General features: G+C 40.6%; 1 protein-coding gene and 1 long non-coding RNA gene across 3 annotated transcripts in view; one reads left to right on the forward strand and one right to left on the reverse strand.

Moving 5' to 3' along the window:
* Nucleotides 1-5,102: 5,102 nt before the first annotated feature.
* Nucleotides 5,103-21,532, reverse strand: LOC117095149. The gene is made up of 4 exons (XR_004441835.1): nt 21,480-21,532; nt 20,748-20,917; nt 5,307-5,384; nt 5,103-5,180 (listed from the first exon to the last, which is right to left on the reverse strand). It is a non-coding gene; the product is annotated as an uncharacterized LOC117095149 (long non-coding RNA).
* A 60-nt stretch (nt 21,533-21,592) lies between these two features.
* The window catches only part of CNTNAP5 (contactin associated protein family member 5), a 493,109-nt gene continuing 490,471 nt past the window's right edge, over nt 21,593-24,230 (forward strand). For both annotated transcript variants that reach the window (XM_033231817.1, XM_033231818.1), the window contains exons 1-2: nt 21,593-21,699; nt 23,194-23,397. In XM_033231817.1, coding sequence (XP_033087708.1) covers nt 23,256-23,397 — 142 coding nt within the window. In that variant the 5' untranslated portion in view covers nt 21,593-21,699; nt 23,194-23,255. The remainder of the gene's footprint in view (nt 21,700-23,193; nt 23,398-24,230) is intronic.

Genomic DNA, 24,230 nt, shown 5'->3' on the forward strand with positions numbered 1-24,230 from the left:
ACCTCCCACTGGGTTCCTCTCAGGACATGGGGGCGGTTATGGGAGCTACATTTCAAGATGAGACTTTGGTGAGGACACAACCAAACCATATCAGCAGGGATGTTAGGATTGGTACCCAAAGCTCATCTCTTTTATCTCCCACTGCTTCTCTTAACATGGACCCTTAGGCAACATGGTGTGTTTAGCAGAGCACCAGACTTGCAACAGAGTCTCCCTGAAAATTCCCGACATCCCATCAAGGTCACTGATGCAGAATTTGGTTGCTGTACCTGTCATTTCTTGCACAGACTGTAGTTAGGCAAATTAATAACATCTGCCTGGTAGCACCTGGATGCTTGTGTTCTCACTGCCAGTCAAAGTCAACAGTATAGGTCAGCTGGCTACCGTGAATTCACAGAATCCAAATGAGTGGCTCTGGTGGCAGCCAGCTCAGACCTGTCCACTCTCCACTGATCAGTCCCAGCACCAATCTTGCCTTAGCCTCACAGTGGCTGCCCACACCATGACCTGCCTAACAAAGTCGAGGAAGAGCATCAGCACTTTGTATGACCACAGGTTCTTCCATTCATCAACCAAACAGTGTTGAACACTTAGGAACAACTGAGTGGCAAAAGGGCAGGGAGTGAATGCTGACCGATACATTTCTCTTTCACTTCTTGCATATTCTTCTGTGTGTCAATCCCGAGTAAGCTCTCCCTGTGATCTACTTTCTATGTGCTTATTTGCTATTCTAATATTCAGGCCAAGTGTGGTGGAGAGTTCTTGGAAGAAGATGGGAGATTGAGATTCTCTTTGAAGAGCAAATTTCACTCTCACTGTGACCATTACAAGAAACTTAACTTCTCTGAGCCTCGAGTTCTTTTTTTTTTTTTGAGACGGAGTCTCGCTCTGTCACCCGAGCTGGAGTGCACTGGCCAGATCTCAGCTCACTGCAAGCTCCGCCTCCCGGGTTCACGCCATTCTCCTGCCTCAGCCTCCTGAGTAGCTGGGACTACAGGCGCCCGCCACCTCGCCCGGCTAGTTTTTTGTATTTTTTAGTAGAGACGGGGTTTCACCGAGTTAGCCAGGATGGTCTCGATCTCCTGACCTTGTGATCCGCCCGCCTCAGCCTCCCAAAGTGCTGGGATTACAGGCTTGAGCCACCGCGCCCGGCCGAGCCTCGAGTTCTTTAACTCCAGGAAAAGAAAGACGAACTCCTGCACTGTGTTCCTGTGTAGGGATAAGATCAGTGAACAGCTTTGTTAAGAGTCATAGGAATGATATTCGACAGTAATAAAAATAATAACATTTATCTCGTTATAACTGTAAAAGACCTGTGGATAACTTCAGTATATTAGTACCTAAGGTTGTGGGGATGGGGGGGTTGGAGAAAAGAGAAAAAAACTAATTTCTGAGAAGTAGTGCATATGATACTACTCAGAATTGTAAATGGAAAGGACTTGCACTGATTTTGCAGTGTGTTCTTGCCATTAATCTCTCTGAGTCCCAGGGTTTTCCTAGCGAGGCGGAGACACTACATTAATGAGCCGCATGCTTGTTAGACGTACTACAAATTCAGAAGGGTTAAATACATATGGAGAGGTGGGAACAGGGTGTCTCTTTTAGTGAGGAAGTGGGCTGAAACCTTCCTTGATGATAAGTGGGACAAAGTGAACTAATACTTGCAAAGAGCCTAGCAAGTGCCTGGCATGGAGAAGACCCTTGAAAACGGTAGCTGTGATGCAGGCACTATAATTATTTGGTTGCAGAAACTGGACTCCACTTATATATGGAGGTGATTATGGGAGCGAAGTAAAAGGGTCACTAGACTCTCATTAGAATCTCTATAATCTAGTCTCAACTTCTGATAATTTTTTTTACTTACGACTTTGGATCACTTAACCTCTCCAAAATTAAGTTTTCTCACCTTTAAAATGAAGATAAAACAGCCTACCTACTTCGCAAGAATGCTATGATCAAATGAACTGATGAATGTTTTTGCAGTCATTTGTGCCCTCACACTGTCAAGAAAAGTACTGATCTGGTTTCCATCCTTAGAGCTTAGGTCTGCCTGGTTTAGAATTTTATATGCACAGAATCATGCTGTTTGCATTCTTTATGGCTGGCTTATTTTGCTCAACTAATGTATTGTTGCAGGAATCAGCACTTTGTTACTTTTTATTGTTGAGTAATATTCCAATCTATTAATATTCTAAATTAAATTTACTGTATTACTAGCCTCTAGAAGTGGAAAATTAGATTTTTAATTTTATGTTATTCTTCTTATGTGCAAAGAACTGAAGCCACAAATTTTTGTCTAAGGTCTGCTTTAACTGTGAACCACAAGCTTTGATACAGTGTTTTTATCATCATGCATTTCAAACTAATTTCTAATTTCCATTTTGATTTCTTCTTTGACCTATGGGTCAAAATATACTTAGAAGTATGTTGATGAACTTCCAAATATTTGAAGTTTTTCTAGGCAATTTATTATTGATTTCTAATTTAATTTAATTATGGTTAAAAAACAAACCGTATGGTTTTAACTAAGACCTATTCTATGGTGCAGGGTATGGTCTCAGTGAATGTGCTGTGTGGACTTTAAAATAATGTATAATCTGCAGTCGTTGAATGGAGTATTCTATGAATGTAAATTAGGTCAATTTTACTGATAATATTATTTGAATCTTTCATATCCTTTCTGATTTTTTGCCCATTTGTATAATTCCATTTTCTGTACTTTCCATCCTTTTTGGTCTTATTCACATATATTTTCCTCTACGTGCCTTGCAAACATTACAAGATATTATTTTTTAAAAAACTATGAACTGACTTTTAAAATGTTTAAGAAAGAAAGTCTTTTATATTTAACCATGCATTTTTCATTTGATTTTTAAATGGATGTGTAATACTTGTACATAGTTATGTTGTGCATGTGATATTTTGATACATACACAGAATGTGCAATGATCAAGTCAGGGTATTTGGGATATCCATCAGCTCAAGCAATTACCATTTATTTGTATTGGGAATAATTCAAATCACCTTTTCTAGCTATTTTAAAATATATAATACATTGTTGTTGTCAACTATAGTCACTCTACTGTGGTATTTAACATTAGAATATATTTATTCTATCTAACTACATGTTTGTACCCATTAACCAATCTTTTTTCATCCCAACCTCACATATACCCTTCCTGGCTTTTAGTAACTATCATTCTACTCTACTTCCATGAGATCAACTTATATTTAGCTCGCACATGTGAGTGCAAACATGTGAAGTTTGTCTTTCTGTAGCTGGCTTATTTTACCTAACTTAATAACCTCCAGTTCCATCCATGTTGTTGCAAATGACAGGATATCATTCTTTTTTATGGCTGAATAATGCATATGGACACGCATTGTTTCTCTATCTTTGCTGTTGTGAGTAGTGCTGTGATAAACATGGGGGTGCAGGTATCCTTTTGATATACTGATTTCCTTTCCTTTTGATACATTTTCACTAGTGGGATTGAGAGCTCATCATTCTTTCCTGTACATCACAAATTTCACCTGGCATCAATTTCTTCTACTTTCATATTAGCATTTCTTAGCAGCTATATAGCTAATAAATTATTTATTTTGTTCATGGAACTTTAATTTTTCCTTCATATTTGAAAGCTATTTTTGGGGGGGTGGGTGTAGAGGTTAGGGGAAAGCTTCCTCTCTTGTTTCTAAAAGTTCACTGAAAATTAACAAATGGAACAAATTAATGGAACAAATTGACAATAGCAGGATACTAGAAAGAAAAGGCCTAGCAGTATATTTAACATGGATGAGCCCAGGGGAGTTGCTAGAGAATGATAACTCAGTAACTCAATGAGGTCCAGATGCTTCAATACCCTTCTTCACATGGGAAAGGGAGATGGGAGAAATGTGGTCATTTTGAAGAGCAGTAAACAATTTTCAGGGAAAATGGATGGACCCAATACTCAGACTATTTTTAATAAATAATTCTTTTTAGGCATTGAATAGGATTAGAGATGAAGATCATCTGGGTTCTAAGTGCGGTGTTTAATTTTTAGATTTATTTTTTTCTCTCTGTAATATGAGTTGTAATCTTCCCTAAATAATTAAATTTCAGGGAGGGGATTGAAGACAATTGTGTTTCTCTTTGGTGGGTTCAGTTTCCAAGTAGATAAAAGAACTTCAGAGAATAGCCTGTGCTTTGGAACAGACGAAGTATTGAGAGATGGAGTGAGGAGGGGAACGTCAGAGAGAATTGAGGCTACTTCTTTAGTTGTATGTCAAAGTGCCATGTGTTGGGGTATCATTTTCTGAGTTCCAGCATTGGATGTACAATGCTAGGTTGATAGTGTTTTACTTGCAGCATTTTGGGATTTCCGTTTTTTTTTTTTTTTTCTGATGAGTAGTTTGTTGTCATTCTTATTGTTCACATGTTAAATTCAACAAATGAGATGGCTTTGGATAGGACGATGTCTTTAATACATCTAACAGGAAGGTCTTTTTCTTGCTATTCATCCAGCACATAACTTTCAGCGTTGATAAGTGATTGATTGCCTTTGATCCACGGGTGAGCTTGGGGAGGGGCTGATTGTAGCTTTGTTTAGATTCAATCTGCCTCTACTGTTAAATGCTTTCTAGGTGACTTTAAGCTACCAGCACCAGGAAGTCCCTGGGACCATGCATTGCAAACTTTGAAATCTCAGAACTGTGAGACTTTGGATCTACTTGACCATGAGCCTCTAAGACTATGAAACTGCAAATGTTGTGGCTCTGGGATAGTAGAACTTTGAGACTGTGAGACTGCAATACTAAGGCTGCCTCTTCTCAGAATGAGAGTCCAGGATTCCTTCTCGTTGGCACACACCATACATTATTCACGGGATTAACTCCTATAAAGCATTGCCAGGTCATAAAACAAATATTTTTATCTGGAGTATGCGATCAAATTTTAAACATTGTTTTAAGATTGTGTGTGTGTGTGTGTGTGTGTGTGTGTGTGATATTCAATCTACAAATTATGCCGAACTCGGAAGGGGCAGTCAGTCATTTGAAGGTGGATAAGTTTCTATTGCACATTTGGATTCGATAAATAATGCCATAGACCCACGGACTCATCTGCCTGGGGAGGTAGGATGTAATGAACACAATCAGTAGGGAATTGAGAGTGCTGAATAGAAGGTTCCACAGTTAGGCTGTAGAAAAACATGACATACTTTTACTCTGTCCAAAACAGTAAGAAACCACCAGATCCCATCTCTCTTCCTTCCCCAATACATATCAAAGCGGTATGGACACAAGGACATTTTAAAATAACTCACCTCCACAGGGAGGCGCCCTTTCCAGGTGAGCAGGGACGGAGGACAGCTTCAGCTTCGTACCTGTGCCACATGCTAATGCTGGGAGCAGGGGATGTGGAAGAGCAATTCTGTCAAATAAAGCCATTCTCCATTTGGATGAAGAGAAAATGTTCAAAGCTTTGACAAACCTGGGAGCTGAAATGTTGAATTTAAATCTCAAGAAATTCCTCACCACTAAGTCATTCTTTTACATGGGAGTTTTGCTGCAGAAGGGGCAGCCAAACAGAAAGGGAGACTCTTCCTTCTTTATAAGACACTTTGTGATACATAATAGTAATTACATCCATTGCCTAACTTCAGAGCTATTAGCTAGTGGGTGTTTTGTGTGTAGTAGAAAAGATTATGCAAGATAACCTAAATCCACGGGTGCTATGAAAATACAATCAAGGTTAAGGTTAAGGTCTTTGAAAATGGATCTCATTAAATAGGCAAAATTATCTTACTTGGTTTTCACGTTGGCTATTTGCGAAAGCAATGGATTTTCTTTTTATTGGTTGACATTGATTGCACACAGCAAGTAGGTTTTATATATGAATATTAGAAGCTGAAAAGAAGAAAGTAGATGATTCATAACAAAGAAAGCAAATCGGTATGTTAGCTGACATCCCGTCTTAAAGATGAGGTAATAGATTGAGATGTTGAAAAAGTTCTGGGGAAGGATGGTGGTGATGGTTGTGTAACAATGTGAATATGCTTAATGCCCTGAATTATTTACTTTAAAATGGTTATAATGATAAATTTTTTGTTACCTGTATTTACTCCAATTAAAAAATATATTAGATGTGAGTCTTTGGATTTCATCTGCAGCCAAAAAAGGTCCCCAATAATTGTTCATCCAAATAAAGGCTTTGAAGTACAATGTTAGTAGACCAGATAGCTTTTGTGCTGTGTGTACTTTTGCTTAAACTTCACAAGGAAATATGAAAATGAACAAGATATAAATCTGAGTTGCATTATCTCCCTCCTGTAACAACAATTAAATTGTTGAAGAGTAGGAGGCTGTAGAAATTTCAGACTAATTACTAGCCAATTGGGTGACTTGGAGATTTCTTTCCTTCCCCTTTTCTCTTTCTAGGCTTGTTTCTTTGAAAAAAAAAAATCTGTAAAATGGTGATAATGATAATGGAAAGTGCTTAGCATAGCGACTGGCCTCAATTAATGGTGACAATTACTTCAATAAAATCCTTTCCTTCTAAAAGCAGATTGTCAGTTATCTTCCATTCTTCAGTGATTATGAACATTAGGAACATGGGAATTTCATTGTATTGTTAACTTTGTAAAGCTTTTAGGTGTCATGGCTCAGGACTTACTAGAATTGCTTTATTCATAAAATTTTTAAAAGGGATTTTTTTTTTTTTTTGAGATTCTCACTCTGTTGCCCAGGCTGGAGGGCAGTGATATGATCTCGCTCACTGCAACCTTCACCTCCTGGGTTCAGGTGATTGTCCTGTCTCAGCCTCTCGAGTAGCTGGGAATACAGGCATGCGCCACCATGCCCGGCTAATTTTTTGTATTTTTAGTAGAGACAGGGTTTCACCATGCTGGCCAGGCTGATCTCAAACTCCTGACCTGATGATCCGTTTGCCTCAGCCTCCTAAAGTGCTGGGATTACAGGCATGAGCCACCGCACCTGGCCTAAAAGGGATTTCTTAAAGAATAATGTTAAGTATTTCTGAAAACAAACAAACAAACAAACAAAACATGATGGAGGATTTTCACCCAACCCATATTTCATTTGAAATATGTGAGAAATTAGGTATGTTCTCAGTATGAGTTTGTGGAGTAGCAAATATGGTTTTCCACTGAAATTCCATGATAACACAGACCTCACTGGCTCTCCTTTCTTCTCTGCAGACCTTTGCAGGAAACATGAATGCTGACAGCGTGGTGCACCACAAGCTACTGCACTCAGTGAGAGCCCGATTTGTTCGCTTTGTGCCCCTGGAATGGAATCCCAGTGGGAAGATTGGCATGAGAGTCGAGGTCTACGGATGTTCCTATAGTAAGTACTCACATGTACCCTTTACCATTGCTGAGTGCGAGTGGCACTGCCTACATAATATCAGTTTATCTACATTGAGACCGACAATCATCTTATTTTAAAGTTGTTTCTAGACTTTCATATGCGTATTTTAAAATGTTCGATTTAACCCCAAAGTGGACAAAACATTCTACTTAGGGCTGAAGGGACTTAGTTGTGATAGTGTAATAAAGGCTCAATGAAACATTCAAAATTGAGAACTCTTGAGGAATCAAGCAACTATTTGTCCTTTTCAGTTAAACAAAATTAAGTTCAGTTCTTCCCCGGAAGTGGCATAAGGTATTATAAAGTCTTCTCTGCCCTGCTTTCCCAGAGCTATGAGAGAAAAGCATTCACTTTCTTGACTTGTTCAAGAAGAAGAGGAGAAAGAACAATAAATGTAATTCACAAAATGCTTTCTCCTTGAAATGATCTCCTTCATCCATTCATCTGTGAACTGTTTGTACTAAATTTGAAATTAGAGATCTATCTTGCACACAAAGCAGATTATAAACATGGGTAGAACTAGTGATCACTTTAGAATAAGGTTAAAGTTATTCAGGGACGGTTCCTATCCCTATGATTCTTTCCTGCAGGCTTTATACTGAAACCTAAAATTGCATAATAATAAATTGTTTTTCTGCCATAAGCAGTGACGTATTCTGCTTACATGCTAAAATCCAGTGACCCCTAATGCATACACACATTTGATCACTACCACTTTCATCCAAACTAGTTCAGTAGATTCCTATTTTGGGCTGTAGGAGTGCTTAATGAGTGACACGTTTGTACTGTTTTCCATAGTGAGATCAACTGAATGCCTGTATCAGAATCAATAGGAGTGTTGCCTAGAAAATGCATTTCCCTCACCCCATCCCATACATACTAGATTATAATTTCTGAAAACGGAGACCCAAAAAGCTGAATGTTTACAAATTCTCCAAGTAAACTATGGACATAGAGTGTTTGCTAAAAATAAAGCCCTGCACACAGGGAATTTACTGGTAAAATGACTGTATTTATCTTGAACAAACACCTTCAGAAAGAATGTAGTTTAGAACAGATGCATCAACAAACCATTAGGCCCAGGAGGAACTGCCTTACACTTCAAACTTTGTATGATAAAGCACAGAACACCTACAAGGGTATATGTGTCCTATCCTGGGATCTCTGGAGCATCAAGATTCTCTTGTTACCTCCTCTTTGATAACAATTTGTCACTGCTAGGAGGTTATTTTTAAACATAGTATGAAGCTTTTATGCTACAATTAAAAGTGTGTGAATATTGTTATACCAGCCATCTATTTTGATCTAAGAATCTTACTACTCTTCAACATGTCCTTATCCTTTTGGTTTTTCTCAGTCTATTCAGTTGTACTTCTTTTTCATGCTCATTGTTCATCCACACTGTCTGCTTGCACGGAAAAAGTCACAGCATCGAGTTAAATCACAGGCTGCAGGCTTGAAAGATGTCTTTGAGCAGCGTGTTTAGCATCTTCTGGTGATGGACCCCTTTGAGAATCTGACAAGGAACACTCTACTCAGAAAAATAATAACGATAATATGTACCTTTTCTACAGTATAAGAAGGTTCAGAGATCTGCTAAAGCGCAGTTCTAAGCCGAGGGAAGAATTCTCGACTTTGTGATAACAGAGTCTACCTCTCTCCATGTAGGCTCCAGGTCTAGTGCGTCCTACGATGGGATAAACTGCTTTCAGGTCAACCTCGCCAGTAACGGGAAGTTAACAACCTTGGGGAGTTGTTGAACGCCCAATGTCTTTCTCTATGATGTGCCTCAAGTAGGAACCCTATAATCTTCAATTAGTAGTGCTGATGCTTTGGTACTTTTTTTTTTTATCTGGGGGAAATAATTTTAAAAAAAGAATACATTTATCAGTTTGCATCTAAAGCCAATGGGTTAGCATACCTTCCGAAGCCAATTCTCCCTTTCAGCATTATCATATTTTTTATTTGACTGAATTGTTTCCTTTCTTCCTTCCTTTCTTTCTCTCTTTCCTTCCTTCCTTTCTTTTTCTCCTTTCTTTCTTTCCGTCTTTCTTTCTTTCTTTCTTCTTTCTTTCTTTCTTTCTTTCTTTCTTTCTTTCTTCTTTCTTTCTTCTTTCTTTCTTTCTTTCTTTCTTTCTTTCTTTCTTCTTTCTTTCTTTCTTTTTCTTTCTTTCTTTCTTTCTTTCTTTCTTCTTTCTTTCTTTTCTTTCTTTCTTTTTCTTTCTCTCTTTTTCTCTCTCTTTCTTTCACGGAGCCTCACTCTGTTGCCCAGGCTGGAGTGCAGTGGCATGATCTCAGCTCACTGCAACCTCCACCTCCCAAGTTCAAGCGATTCTCCTGCCTTAGCCTCCTCAGTAGCTGGGATTGCAGGCATGCACCACCATGTCTGGCTAATTTTTGTATCTTTAGGAGAGACGGAGTTTCACCACTTTGGCCAGGCTGGTCTCGAACTCCTGACCTCATGATACACCCAGCTTGGTCTCCCAAAGTGCTAGAATTACAGGGGTGAGCCACCGCACCCAAGTTTGACATGATTGTTTCTACAAACATAAGATCTTATTGTAAGCACCACCAAACAAAACAACAAAAACCCATGACCCTCTTTAGCAACTACCTCTCCTTTTCCTCCTCTCTCCTCTCAGCTTCTCTTTAGTTGCTCTCCCGACCTGCTCAGCCCCCTTCACACTGCAACTGATTCCAATCAATATTGAGACATTTGGTGGGCAGTTTAACATGTCGACTTGGCCTAGTTATAGTTCCCTGTTATCCAACCAAACACTAACATAGTTACTGCTGTGATATGCTTGGTGTCTACAGTCATTTGACTTTAAGTAAAGGAGATTATCCTAGGTAATCTGAATGGACCTAATTCAATCAGTTGAAATGCTTCAAGAGCAGAACAGAAATTTCCCTGAGAGAGATGAAAATTCACCTGTGGACTGCAGTTTCAGATCCTTCCTGAGAGTTTCTAGCTTCCCATTCTTGATGGCCCGCCATATATATTTCAGGCGCGTTTAACCAGACCCACAGCTGTATAAGCAAATTCCTTGCAATTAGTCTCTTAATATATATAAGTATCCTACTGGTTCTGTTTCTCTAGGGAAACTCTAAATAATACAGAATGCTCTAGAGAAACTATTCTTCTGAAGATCACCAGTGATTTCCAAGAAGCCCAATTCAGTGGACACTTAATGTTTCTTAATTCACTCAAGCTCTCAGCAGTATTTGATTCAAAAAGCTATGTCCATATTTTTAAAACCTCGCTTTCCCTCCTATCTCACTTGCTAATTGGCTATCTTAGTTCTTCTACTACTTTTCCATCTATACTCCATGCTTTGCTGAATTGATAGAGTTTTGTAAATTCAAACACGTCTATGTGCTGGTCACCCCACATCTGTATCTCATGACTTGACCTCAGAGATGATGTACGCAGCAGCCTACTTGATATTTCCACTTAAAGTATAGTAGATATATCAAATAGAATATAGCACAATGGAACCCTTGATTAGTGGCGCCCTCAGCAACCTGCTCTTCTGTAACACTCCTCCCCATCTCAGTAAATGGGAACACTCTCCATCAACTTGCCTATGCAAAACTCTGGGAAGGAGCCTTGGTTCTTCCTTCTCTATTACTTCAAGTCTTATGCAACTTATCTACAGCTAACAATAACTCTATCAGTTACTTCCTACGAAATGCATCCTAAATCCATGTACTTCTCCCACCTTTGTGAGTAGAAGCCTCTGTCGGTTCTTACCTGGAGTTGTTAAGTAGCCTCCTGTCTGGAGTTCCTGCTTCCACACCACAATCTCCCCAAAACCATTTTTGACACAGTCAACAAAATGTTCTTTATAAAGAAGGAATAAAACCATAGCATTCCCCTTCTTGATTCACGTGAAATAAAATTGAGATTTCTTACTGGCAAGTAAAAGTCCTTGTTGAACGATTGTTCCCAGAATCTACAGGGTTGACTCCTTCTACCAATGTGATTCTTAATTTTAATGTCGCCTCTTCAGAGAAGTCCCCCCTGACTGTTCCTCTAGTTACCTGTCTTCCTTCTTGTGCACCCACCATTAGCCCATTATTATATGCCCATGGATATGTGATGTGCTGTCATTTACTTTGTGTTGTTCACCACAAAACAGAATTTCACTGGCTGGGTTTGCTTACTTCTTTCTTGTTTGCCTACTCTAGTATCTGCACAGGAAAATGTACCATGAGATCAGGCACCTTGTCTACTAACAGCCAGCACTTAACTGGCACAAAAAGACAGTCAGTAAGTATTTGTTGAATGGGTATATAGATCTATCAATCCAGCCTCATTCTCTCACCTTAGGCAACCAGGTTCTTCCGGAATTACTTGATTTTAATAAACCTGTTGTAGTTTCTAAGAAAGTACTTTTGTTTCTATGGGCTTAGTAATTTTTTCAAAAGTTTAGTTGTGTGTGTTGCTAAAGATTGGTAGAATTTTTACAGCTCTATAGTTTCTTCAGACTTAACCCTTTACAGTTTGGAAAAATTAACATATTTCTTCCACTAATTTATTCATTCAGTTGATAGCATTTTTTTAGCCTTTAAGATACCAGACATCTTGCAATGCTGTAGGAACATCAGAAAAAACAAGACCTTTTTCTGGACTCTATCAGTCTTGTATTTGTACTTGGAAGCACTTTTCTTGTGATTACATGTCATCAGTTAACTGTGTGATTGTCTAACATCTGCTTCCCCTGACTCGACAAGACCGCTTTCCACAATGCCCTGAATTGTCGACATTGTCAAATGTTGGAACCTGAAATTCTATTAGAGAGAATACATCCTAATGAACCTTCTAATACTCAGATGATTTTTTTATTCACAAAATCAAAGTTAGCCAACTGCGATTCCTGAGCATAGGCAACTCCAGGTACAAAGTTTAGCTGTTGACCGAGCCAAGAGCTTCTGGGCTAGCATGCTTCCAATCCTCTATCCCTTACCTGTGTTCTCAGACCTAGTTCTACGTAAGAATCACCTTGGGACAGACATGCTTTTAACATACCTGCTCTAACTGTGCTTCGATTAGATCATGATCTCCGGGCAGGGTCTCCAGTGCTTGTATAAGCATTTTGTTGCTGTTGGTTCTAGGCAAGCGTAGTGAGGAACCAGAATTTAAAGTTGTTATCTCAAACATCACTTCATTCTTAGTCTGCACTGTCATTTCCATGTCTGTGATTGCTAATCCTAAGGATTTTAAATGAAATCTGAAAACTTGAGAAGTCAGTATAATGTTAAATATATGGGCTCTGAATTCAAACCACCAGACCTAGAAACTTGACTTCATCCCCAACTAGTTGGATAATCTTGGGCAATCCTGGGTCTTCTGTGGACACCAGCTTCCTTTTCTATGAAAATAAACATAATAATAATAATAGTGTTGCTTCACGCATGTAATTGTGTGAAATAGTACTTTGCATAACGTAAGCCCCCAAAAAGTGTTAGTTATGAGCATCGTTGCCTTTGTCAGATATTTAGGCTGCTCACCAAACTTCTCTGTTTCTTTTTCCCATTATTATTCAGGACCACATCTCATCTGTATCTCCAAGGAAGGTCAGCTTTTTTACCTACCTGAGCTGCCTATGCTCAGGAATCGTAGGTAAAAAAGCTGGATTTCAGCACCTTCGTCAGGCCATCTGGGGTCTAGGCTACCTGAAGTTCTGTCTGGGGGCTGCCATTTGAATTTCTTTAAATATGGGAAGCTAATTAACTTTAAAAAGCATTATAAATTCTGATAAAGTATAATGATCTGTCAGGCTTCCCAGTCTCATTACGAATTACAAACATCACTTTATACTTCAGGTCGCCTCCGTTCCACACAAGACCTTGCTCCTATTCGGTTAATTGCAGGCAAGTGGTATCATCCAAAATCCATCACCCTCAGAACTGAAGTTGTATTCTCCTTCCCCAGGTATATAATCTTGTCATTCCAGCTTCAGCTGCCCTCTTTGTTGCTGTTCTCATCACCTAGGGTCATTTGTCATACACGGGAGAGGCCACAGAGTTGTAAATCTCACCTCTGGCATGCTAAGGCCCATACATCCCTATCACAGGGAACGTCAGAAGGCACTGTTTACAGCTCTGTCAGCGCTCGAAGTGGGAAGGGACAGGATGGCAGCAGTCAGACCTGGGGCACTGGCAGTCCAATATGAACTTTGATTCCCACTTTGTAAATCATGGCATCTGTAAGAGTTGGAAAAGTCTCCAAGATGCCAGATTCATTGCAGTTCCCTCATTAGATTTAAATGAAATGTCCTACCTTTCTTTCTCTTAGTTCCTATAGGAATGGCTGAAAAATCTCTTCTGTGAGGAGACAAATGTACACACGTACATGGAATAACAGCACTTAAATAAAAGACCCTGTGATCTTCCATCTTAAGTCAATGACTTCTTTATAAACTTTTCTGACTGGTTGAGGATCTGAAGGCTCCTTCAATAGTCAACAAACATTACCCAGTAGGCTCCCTCTACTAGGCTTCAGAGATACAAAAATAAATAAGACAATCCTTGCCCTTTAGGAACTCACAGATTTTCAGAAGCTACAAAAGGTAGATAAACAAATGCTCATAAATATGGAGGTTTAGGAAACCAAGTCTTTGGTAAGGCTTGCAAAGGAGAAAAAAATACACAGCTAACACGGTTTCCTGATGAATTAATGCCCTGCTTCTCAGTGTGTGATTTGACTGACGATATTGCTGTGATTCCTGTGACCCATATGGTAATGGCGGTGATTTTAAAGGAAACCTTAAAAGGGAAAAATGACCTAGTAGTTGGATCAACCACTTTGTGCAGCAGTAGGTTTCCACAAAAGTGCCAAAGCCTTGCCTCCTACAATTTGTTTTGCATTTACTCCCTGTTGAGGTGGTCACTGGAGTGATTGACCATGACTCCCCTCTGCCTCCTGGCACTAAATGGCTTAGTCTGTGCCCAGGTAGAATCATTAACAAAGACTGTTCACCTTCCCTTAAACATAAAATCATCCTAAATCTTTTTATAAAAAAACAGGTCCACTACTGCAAGGGAGAAAAATAATTGTCTCTAATTGTGACATTGCTATTTAAATGACTCTCATTGTATGAACATCCTTTTAGTGGGCAATTATGTCAACACTGTAGCTTAAGACCACTGATGACGGTAGAAGTCAGGAAGCAGCTTGTCATTGCAGGATGCTGCTACCACAACACGGGTTGATCATTCCTTTCCTTCTGTGAGCTTGTGACTAAGATTTCTGAAACCTCATCCCCGTAGTGAAACATTTTGCTAACCTGTCTACACCTTAGTGGAGTGATCACTCTCTTCTCACTGCCCACCACGCACCTCTTACTTGGGTGATCATATGGCCCAACTTGCTTCTTAGTTCTATTCCATGCTTGTCACCCCATTTCATTATTTATAGCTCCCCTTTTCAATCCCACAAGTCCTCATTAGGGTAATAAGTTGTAGGGACCACCATAATGCTTCCTTGTACCACATCTTACAGTAGCGCAGTGATGCATTTGCTATGTCGCTTTTAGGGTGTTTGAGTTGCTGGGTGGCATGGCTCGTGTCTTTGTTATCTTTGCATCTCAGAGCTCAGGACAGTGACCAGAAGGAATACAGAATATGCTTAATACATGCCAATGAATTTAGGAGTAACAAATAAAATGAGATCTACTATGGGAGTTCCCTAAAATGAATACATTATTTTTGTGTAATCTTTGTCGTTACTCAACAGTCCAGTTGAACCACAAATTTTAAGTGCACCCGGAAAGATACCCCCACATCTGAAATATCTAAAAACAAAACAAAAAACCTAAGCATTATGAGAAGGCGAGTCTCACTGTCAGAGCTAGCATGTATCTCTGCTGAGGTTATGACTGGAATTCAGAGTTTTGATTTTTTTGTGCACTGTGATTGTTTTCATGTTCTCTTCTTGAAACTCATCCTGGTTTCCATGTGCTATCATGCATAGGAATGTCAGAAATTTTGAAAGAAAAGCTGCGTTAGGAGTTGTCACAGTTAGCTTTGGAAACTTTCATCGTTTTCATAGTTCATCTGAGGTGATCAGAGTTACTGATAAGGCCTGGCAAAGACACAGAATTGGTGGAGGAATCTGTGCACATTTGAGCTGACTGTGGAAACCTTGGTGGTTTGTGGATTGCTGGCCAAAGCCCTCAAGTCTTCAGTGCAAGAGTATGGTCTGAATAATCATCATTTTTCTTATGTAACGTATCATGACATAAGCTTCAAAATGTAATTGTATTGAAAATCATGTTTACTGTGAACAACCGAAGATGCCAAGTGGGACTGATTGTCAGGGTGAATCCGTAGCTTCTCCTGTCAATGTTGAGCTTCGGCTTTCTGGCCCATGAGGAAGCTGGCTCCTTGTCCCTGGCCCACACAGGAGCCCAGCTGGCCCACTTGGGGATTCAAGCTTGGAATCTGTTATTCAGTGAAGCCCTTTTTTTAGCTGGTTTGTTGACAAGCTACCAACATCCATCAAATGTGCCAGCATATGCCTCCGGAACTCTGTCTTTCTCAGAAAGCAAGCTGTGACAGCCAGGTCAGCAATTATGGGCCTGGTGGGAAGTCGGCCAGTGCTGGCATTCTCAGTACTCCAGGATGGGGGAGCACACGCTGGCTCTGTCTTGACCCAAAAGGAGAGGCTGTGCACTGTAGGGCCTGCCTTCATTCTAAGGACTCTGGAGCATGAGTGGCCTATCCTTCATACTCTAGAGAAGCCTGCCAATGTATCTTCATCTTAACAAACCACACATTGAATTGAATTGAATTGAGTTTGTAATAATGGGATCCTAAAAATCGATTTTGAAAAAAGGGGAAGCAGTTGTCCACTCCAGGAAGTAAGTATCTAACAGCTGTGTTCTAGGGCACTGGCATGGTAGTTAAAATAGAGAACTCTGAGGAACAGATATCAGGTATTAATGTGAAGGAAAAAATTCCACAAGGACCACATTAGGTTTTTACTAGCTTGGCAAGGCACAGCAAAATTGGGTAATTGGGGTAGGTAGTCAGGATTAGAATGCAGGCTGACCATGCAAGTAATCTGATGCATTTTCTAAAACACAAAGAGGTCTTTCTATAAACCCAAAGCAATCATGCATTTTCCCTACTTTATATGCTTTTGTAGTTATTTCTCCATTGATATCAGGGTCACATTGAAACTCATATTATTTTATTTTACTTTATTATTTTGTTTTTGGAGACAGAGTCTCCCTCTGTCGCCCAGGCCGGAGTGCAGTGATACAATCTTGGCTCACTCCAACCTCTGCCTCCCGGGTTCCAGCAATTCTCCTGCCTCAGCCTCTGGAGTAGCTGGGACTACAGGTGCCCACAACCACGCCCAGCTAATTTTTGTATTTTTATTAGAGACGGGGTTTCACAGTGCTGGCTAGGCTGGTTTCAAACTCCTGACCTCAGGTGATCTGCCCGCCTTGGCCTCCCAACATGTTGAGATTACAGGCATGAGCCACCGTGCCCGGCCAAACCCGTAGTATTTTATTTGTAATTTGCCCCTCCACCACGAGACTCCCGACTCTAGTTGTGACCTGTTGACTCCCCACTGCCCTTGGCACCCTACAGTTGAGCACAGAGCTCCTCAAACTTCATCAAGAGCAGCTGCCACCGAGAGGGCTCCTTAACACACCACTTGCTGGTTCCGACACACAGGTTTTCATTCCTTAGGTCTGCAGTGAGGTCCTACATCCAGTATGTCTAAAAACCTCCTTGGTGACCTCAGCACTGCTGGTCCGCAGGGCGTGCTTTCCTTCAGCAAGTCTGACTCCTGATAGATCCTAGATGGGACCCTGCATTTTCTCTCTCTCTCCTCCTTGCCTTGAACTTGCAACCCTTCCTTCTGGTGGGACTGCCCTTCCCGCTCCCACTCCCTCCTTCTATTCTCCTATTCCCACCCCACCCCCCCACCTCACCAGCCTGACTGCCCCTTATGCCTCAGGACTCTGGAGAAACATTGACCCTGCCTGGACACCCTCCTGACCCCCTGCCCCTCCCTGGGAGAGTCCAGTGCTCCCTCAGCACACAGTGCTCACCTCCTTCCATTGGATGTAGATGCAGAATCGTGTGCTTGCTCTCTCCAGCTTAGCCCTTGAGAGCCAGGACCTCTGTAGAGCTTGAATACAAGAATGCATGAGTGAAGGAAAACCACAAAAATAAAAAAGGAAAGAGGGTTTGAGCTTCGCGAAGATGGTGGGGATAGAGAAGGCATTGTACCTCCACCATCACGAAGCCTCCCAGGTGTCCACGTGGTTTCCCTGCCCTCCCAGAAAGGGAGCAAGTGAAGGAGCAAGTGCAGAAGTGCAGGGACCCCAGGGAAATTCAGAGCAACATTTAAGGAAAAGAAAACTTCTTATTTAACATCATCCTTCCCTTCTTTAAATCAGTGATCAGTTTTTTTTTTGTTTGTTTGTTTGGCTTCAGTGTCAAACAACTCCTTTCCTGGTGTGTGCCGTTGAGTGAGGCACACGTCTTTGAGCTTTGGTGTGCCCACTTTACAAATGGGGAAAAATATGCACCTTTCAGGGCCACTAAGAACATTAAATTAGGTAATGTGTCCTAATTAGTTCCCTTTCCCCTGGGGAATGGATTCAGAGAAAGAAATCTCCACAAGTGTGTTAGAGAAGTTGTGATAGAGAATATGGGAGATATATTCAGTTTTATGTTTTTGGTATGTTTAAAACTAGATATGAAGTGATCACCTATTTCCCATCTGCTAGAAAAAGCCCATGTCTACCCTTTTTATTCCTTTCAACACACTTCCTTTGTTTCCTTTTAAAAGAGAATCTGCCAAGATGCTTGCACAACACAAATAAAGATTTTGATTTCTGTCACCAGACCCCATGCAGCAAATTAAGTTCCAAAGAGATATCCAGAAAAAGTAGTTATGATACTACCTCATGAGGAAAAAGCAGCATATAATAGTTTATCTTTTATTAACAGCAACCTTATAACCATGTGGGTCTTTATTATTATCATTTTAAATCTGCTTTCCAAGCGAAGTTGGGAGTGTTGAGTATTCCTAATGTCTAGGAAGGAGTATGAAGTATTCAGTTGGGGAAACCTTTGATCCTTCTTTGAAAGTTTTAAAAACCTGTTTCTGTATCTGGGAGATGACTGGAGCCTGTTGTGTGCAATGTAATTAATATTGCGGAGGTGCAGAGTGTTTGGCTGAAATCTCTGAGAACAGCAAAGTCTGGCCCTTATCAGGTACTGGTGGTGGTCAGAGGAAAGCTCCCGCACTCCCACCAGGCTAATTCTGTTCTCACTAAAGGCCATGCATCCTCTCTGCACCAATAAGCACGTGTGAGTCACACGCGGATCACAGCTCCAGTGGCTGAGCACGGCCTGCAGAAGAAACTAACTCTCCCAGTGTGGATGGTCAGCTGGCTGTGAATGGTGAAATAGATGATGTGGCAGGAACTCAGGAGACAGTTGGGCAGCATCACACTTGGGCATAGGCACCTTGATGGGTCACAGCTCATTTCACAAGTGGTTCTGAATGGCATACCCTTCTGGGTCCAGTGTGAGGCTCTGAATTAATGTGGCAAACAGTGTACATCTGGCCCTTGTCCTCATGGCATGCACTGATGTGTTGGACAACTAGACTATAAACCACTGAGAAAACAGATGAGCATCTAATCCAGTTGCGAGGTGCATTACGAAGAGAATGGCAAGGTGCTTAGAGGGAGACTAACAGGGTTGGAGGACCCCTTAGAAAAAGGATTAGGTGCGAACTGACTGATGAGCTGAGCATCGTGGTCCGAGTGGGTAGCACTGGGGAAAAAGCTCAGGGGACTCAGCATGGCTGGGTCAGACAGGGTATGTTTGCATCCTGGCCTTGGCATTTGCACATGATATACCTCTTCATCTCTTTGTGCCGTGTTTTTCTTATTTGTAAAGTGGGAATAATAATAGTATTATCCTCAAAGTTTAATTGGTGTTATTACATGAGTTCATGCGCAAAAAATACTTGGAGAATTTCAGGGCTTGTGATGTGGGCTCCACACACATTATCCCAGCCCCACACATACATGCATATGCACATACACTAAAATCACAGCATGCCTGGAGCAGTGTGAGGGTTGAAGAAAGGAACAGAGGATGAGGTGGGAGAGGTGAACAGAGCAGGATCGTGTGCGGTCCTGGAGACTGGAATTAATTCTCAGGGCAAAGGAAGTTCACTGAAGTACTTTAGCAATGGTGAAGTGTGTGTTTCTCATGCTTTTTAAAGATAAAAAATGTGTCAGGTGAAGATAGCAAAAGTGGAATCCAGGAGGCAGTTCTGAAACTATTCATAGAAAATGGAAAGCCGGCAATGATGATGAGGGCGTGAATTCACGCCTACTCAGTGTGATGTGAAGGCTACCGAATCCCAAACCCAAACAGAATTTTTCACACCAAGTTCTTGATAACATCTTTATGCCATGCTTGAAAATCTTCACTACCGAGTACTTTCTTTTATTGAACGCCTTTGTATTTTCAGGTCTGAGCTTGTGCAGTTTTCACAATGATTTTGAAGGTAGGTTGCTATAAGCCCCATCATACAGGTAGGACGAGGCTCAGAGAAATCCAGAAAGTTGCTTCAACCAACCCCGCCCCCAAAGGAACAAAACCAGAATTGAAACCCAGCTCTGTTAGACTTGTTCTACTGATTGGCTTCGTTTTCTCTAGGTCTTATGACACCATGAAGATGTGTTTTCTTAGAGATAACCTATGTCCCTTTGCCATCATTTGTATCCTTAGTTAAGTCACTAGACTAGCCAGACATTGGAGGGAATGAAATGTAGATCATAGTAACGATGATGAATGGGGAGGGAGGTGAGTGAGTGAGTGGACTGGAAAAAGGAAACATTTGGAATTCAGCACTTGACCCAAGAACTCAGGCCTCCATGAGGGGTCCTGGCAGCCAAATACACTGGAGTATGACATTATAAAATGAAGAGGGATGGGGGAAATAGCAGAAACATAATGAATATTTATATTTCCGTAAATTTATCCATAACCATTGCTTGGACAAAAAAGTGTCAAAGGTGTGTATATATATGTATGTATATACACACATCTTTATGTATATTTATATAAATATATTTATATAAATATGTAAATATATTATATAAATATGTAAATATATTATATAAATATATTTATATAAATATGTAAATATATTTATATAAATATGTAAATATATTATATAAATATGTACTTTATTTATATAAATATTAATCCAAATTCTCTCACTGCATTCTTACAATCAGTTGTAAGTGTAAATGAATACATTGTTATGCACCATTTTACAAGGATGGAAAGCGAGGCCCATAGTTTTGACATAAACTTACCCCCAGTCAGACACTTGGTGAGTAGCAGAGCTGCTGTATAGAGGGCTCCTCTCCTTAGTTTAATGTCTTTACCAGGGAACCAAAGGCAAATTTCCTCCATGTGGTTTTACTTCACCACACACGGCACCCCACCTGCCATGTTCAGACTCTGTGCTCAGTGCTGGTGCTGGCTGGGAGATAAAGAGTGGTACGAGTGAGTGGACATGATGTATACAGTTTGTGGACTGTGATTCTCACATGGCATGTGATAACAAAAATAGAGGGGTGTGCCCAGTGCTAGAGAAACCCAGCGTTCAGATGCGATATCCGTCTATGGGAGTGGGACAAACGCATCCATGAATAATGATGGGATTGAGTTACTGCTTCAAAGACACACCACGTGCTGTATGTCTCAGCCTGCAAGAAATGCCACACTGGGAGCTGGAGATCTTTCTGCCCCTTCTCCATCACGCTGTCCTCCTGCCGTACTGAGATGCACCAAACATTCTTATGCCTCTGTTCCCCCTCCTGGAGACACTGGGTCCCTCTTTTCCCTGGGGTAACTCCTACATATTGTTAAAGGCCAATATATACCACTCACTTCCTCTAAGAAACCCTGTCTGAATCTACCCCCTTTGAACTGAGTCGGTTCAGTGAGCGTTACTGTGAGCATTAATCGCTGCATTTGCCTTTAGAACCTCTGTGGAACACTATGTGGTCCTTCTACTCACTGCTGGGCACTAGAGGGCCTACCTAGGACCCAATTCCTACTCCACAATCTGGTGCAGTGGCAGAGTAGAAGCAATCAGAAGAGAATATTAATATTGCGTACATAGTGACGTATGCGCTGTGCACACAGTAATTTCAACTAGAGTGTGAGAAGCCAAAACATGACAGAACAAGAAGCTTGGGGCTACTTTGGCATCCTTGGGCAGTAAATATCTGAATCAAAATCGAAAAAGCATCATTTGGGGTAAGAAGGTCGGGTGCCAACCAATAGAGTAGCCTCGATAGGAACTAAAGGATTCCTGTTATTTCAATTACTACTAATACCTCTCCTATCTATTATTGATTTAACACAAATAATGTGCCATGCACAATGAGTTCACATGGATGTGTCATCACTTTGTAAGTCTTAGCACATTTACTTCTCAAAGCAGTTTTCTCTAATGGATATAATTGTCTTCATCTTACAAATAATACAATCACCTTAGACCAAGGTGACCCAGCTAAAAACTATGGTCATCACAGTTGAGAACCCATTATCTTATCTATATCACAGTCCTCACTACTCCATGAGTGGTGGCAACTGTTGGTCTGTGGCCCCACTTTGGTCTGGGTGGAATCCTAGCTGAGATAACAGGCATAAATGCATTGATGAGGTAGGGAGGGGAGGTGCCGAGAAAGGTGGACATTTGTGAAAGTCTCTTGGACAGTTTCTTTTTAAAGTCTAGGTTTCCATCAGCAACCTTTTGTTTGGGACCACTTCATTCCATATAAATAAATTGTGAAATTGGGTTTTAAAACTAATTACAGAAAAGTATTATTTCATTTTCCTTTTCATTTCAGAACCTCAGATTCACAAAGAATGTTTCTAGATCCTTGGTGAAAAAAACATTATCTTTCTGTATGCTCAGGCTGAGGATTTTAATTGCATGATGGATAATAGAAAAATTGAGTTTTCTTGGGTACTCAATTTTAAATAGAAAATCCCACCCCCTCCACATAATCACCACAATCCCACCCACAGAACATGGTATATAATGAATCAGTTTCAATGTATAATTAAACAGTCTTACATTTTTTTCTACAATAAAAGCTCATTATAGAAGTTTTTGTAATTAAAAAATAGAAAAAAAAAAAACATGAAAATAACCTAGAACAACACATTCCAAATAGAATCTCTATTAGATTTTTGACATAATTTGTCAGGTATGTTTGCACATACCTGTTACATAAGTTTATCTAAATCATGGTTACTTGACCGTCCCCCCCCCCAACACAGCCTTCTAGGGAGACAGTACTATGTGGAGTTGGCTTCATAATTATATCTATTTTTCATCTCTAATGTTGTGTCTGAGATGAGAAGATCAAGTGGTTCTGACTGTCAGGAAGACAAATCATGAGAGATTATTCTAAGCCATCTGACATAGTAAGCCAGACATAGGTACCTGCGGTATTCTCACCCTGTCCCCTCCAGCAAAAGCTGACATACCACTAATGAGAGTTTTTACTTCTAAACTGATGATCAGTTCACTTTGACTCAGTGTGTGGTGACTGCTTGTAAATGAATAATTCCCTTGAGTCTAATTAAGTTGGCTCTAGTCTACATGTTTCCTGTTGAGACTAGATCTGGCAGATCTCAAGAACATTTCTGTGAACTGGACACAAGCTAATATGGGAAACAGGAACAGCAGTCCTGAGGATATGCACTGATTTTTCTCTCCCGCTCCTTCTTTGTTCCCAGAATCAGACGTTGCTGACTTTGATGGCCGAAGCTCACTTCTGTACAGGTTCAATCAGAAGTTGATGAGTACTCTCAAAGATGTGATCTCCCTGAAATTCAAGAGCATGCAAGGAGATGGGGTCCTGTTCCATGGAGAAGGTCAGCGTGGAGACCACATCACCTTGGAACTCCAGAAGGGGAGGCTCTCCCTGCACCTCAACTTGGGTAGGTTCTGACTTCCTCTTCCAATGCCAAGGGATAGAGAGCCCCTTTACTCCACAGGTCACAGTGTCTGACACTGGCAGTGTATCTGGTGGAATTCACTGGAGCACAATCTAAGTAATATTGGTGGGGATATAAATGTTTAAGGCATGTATAGCATTCTTTGACACAATATAACATTGATATGTAGGGAGAGTTGCAAACTCATTGTTATGTATTTTTTGATCTAACTACGTATTTATCCACTTAATTCTCTTAGTAACTCAAACTCTAAACAATCTTTCACAAGTTTAAGTATACACACGTTTTATAAGGAGGCTTGCTCAGAATTTATTTGATTAGGTACATTTAAGAAAGTTAAGTTTCAGAGGAAAAATGAAGGAGAAGCATTTTGGTTGCTCTGGGTTATTTTGTGTTGGGGAAGAGGGGACCATAAGTGTGAGGCAAAAAAATCTAAGTTTCTAGGCATTCCCATGTCTTTGTAAGGGAAACTATTTTATTTAGGTGCCCTTGCTGTACCAGGGTAAGTCCTAGACTCACCAGATTCCATTAAACTTAGTACAGAATGCCCTCCTGCCTCCACACAGTTAGGACACAGCCTCCCACTGTGGGCTGCCGTCCATCAGGACCTGTTGCACTGCAGGCAGGTCGCATTCATTGTGACCAATTTCTTATCCCAGAGATAGAGAAGAGAGGCCCAGCCTCGTGTACATGATCAAAGGCACTTCTGAAGGAAGGATAAGTTGAGTGCAAAAGGCAGGAGCACAGTTCCCAAGGATGCAAACAAAAAAACAAAAACAAAACAAAGCAAAACAAAACAAAACAAAACAAAAACA

The sequence above is a fragment of the Trachypithecus francoisi genome, unplaced genomic scaffold, assembly GCF_009764315.1.
Source record: "Trachypithecus francoisi isolate TF-2019V2 unplaced genomic scaffold, Tfra_2.0 Lachesis_group13, whole genome shotgun sequence".
NCBI classification, from domain to species: Eukaryota; Metazoa; Chordata; class Mammalia; order Primates; family Cercopithecidae; genus Trachypithecus; species Trachypithecus francoisi.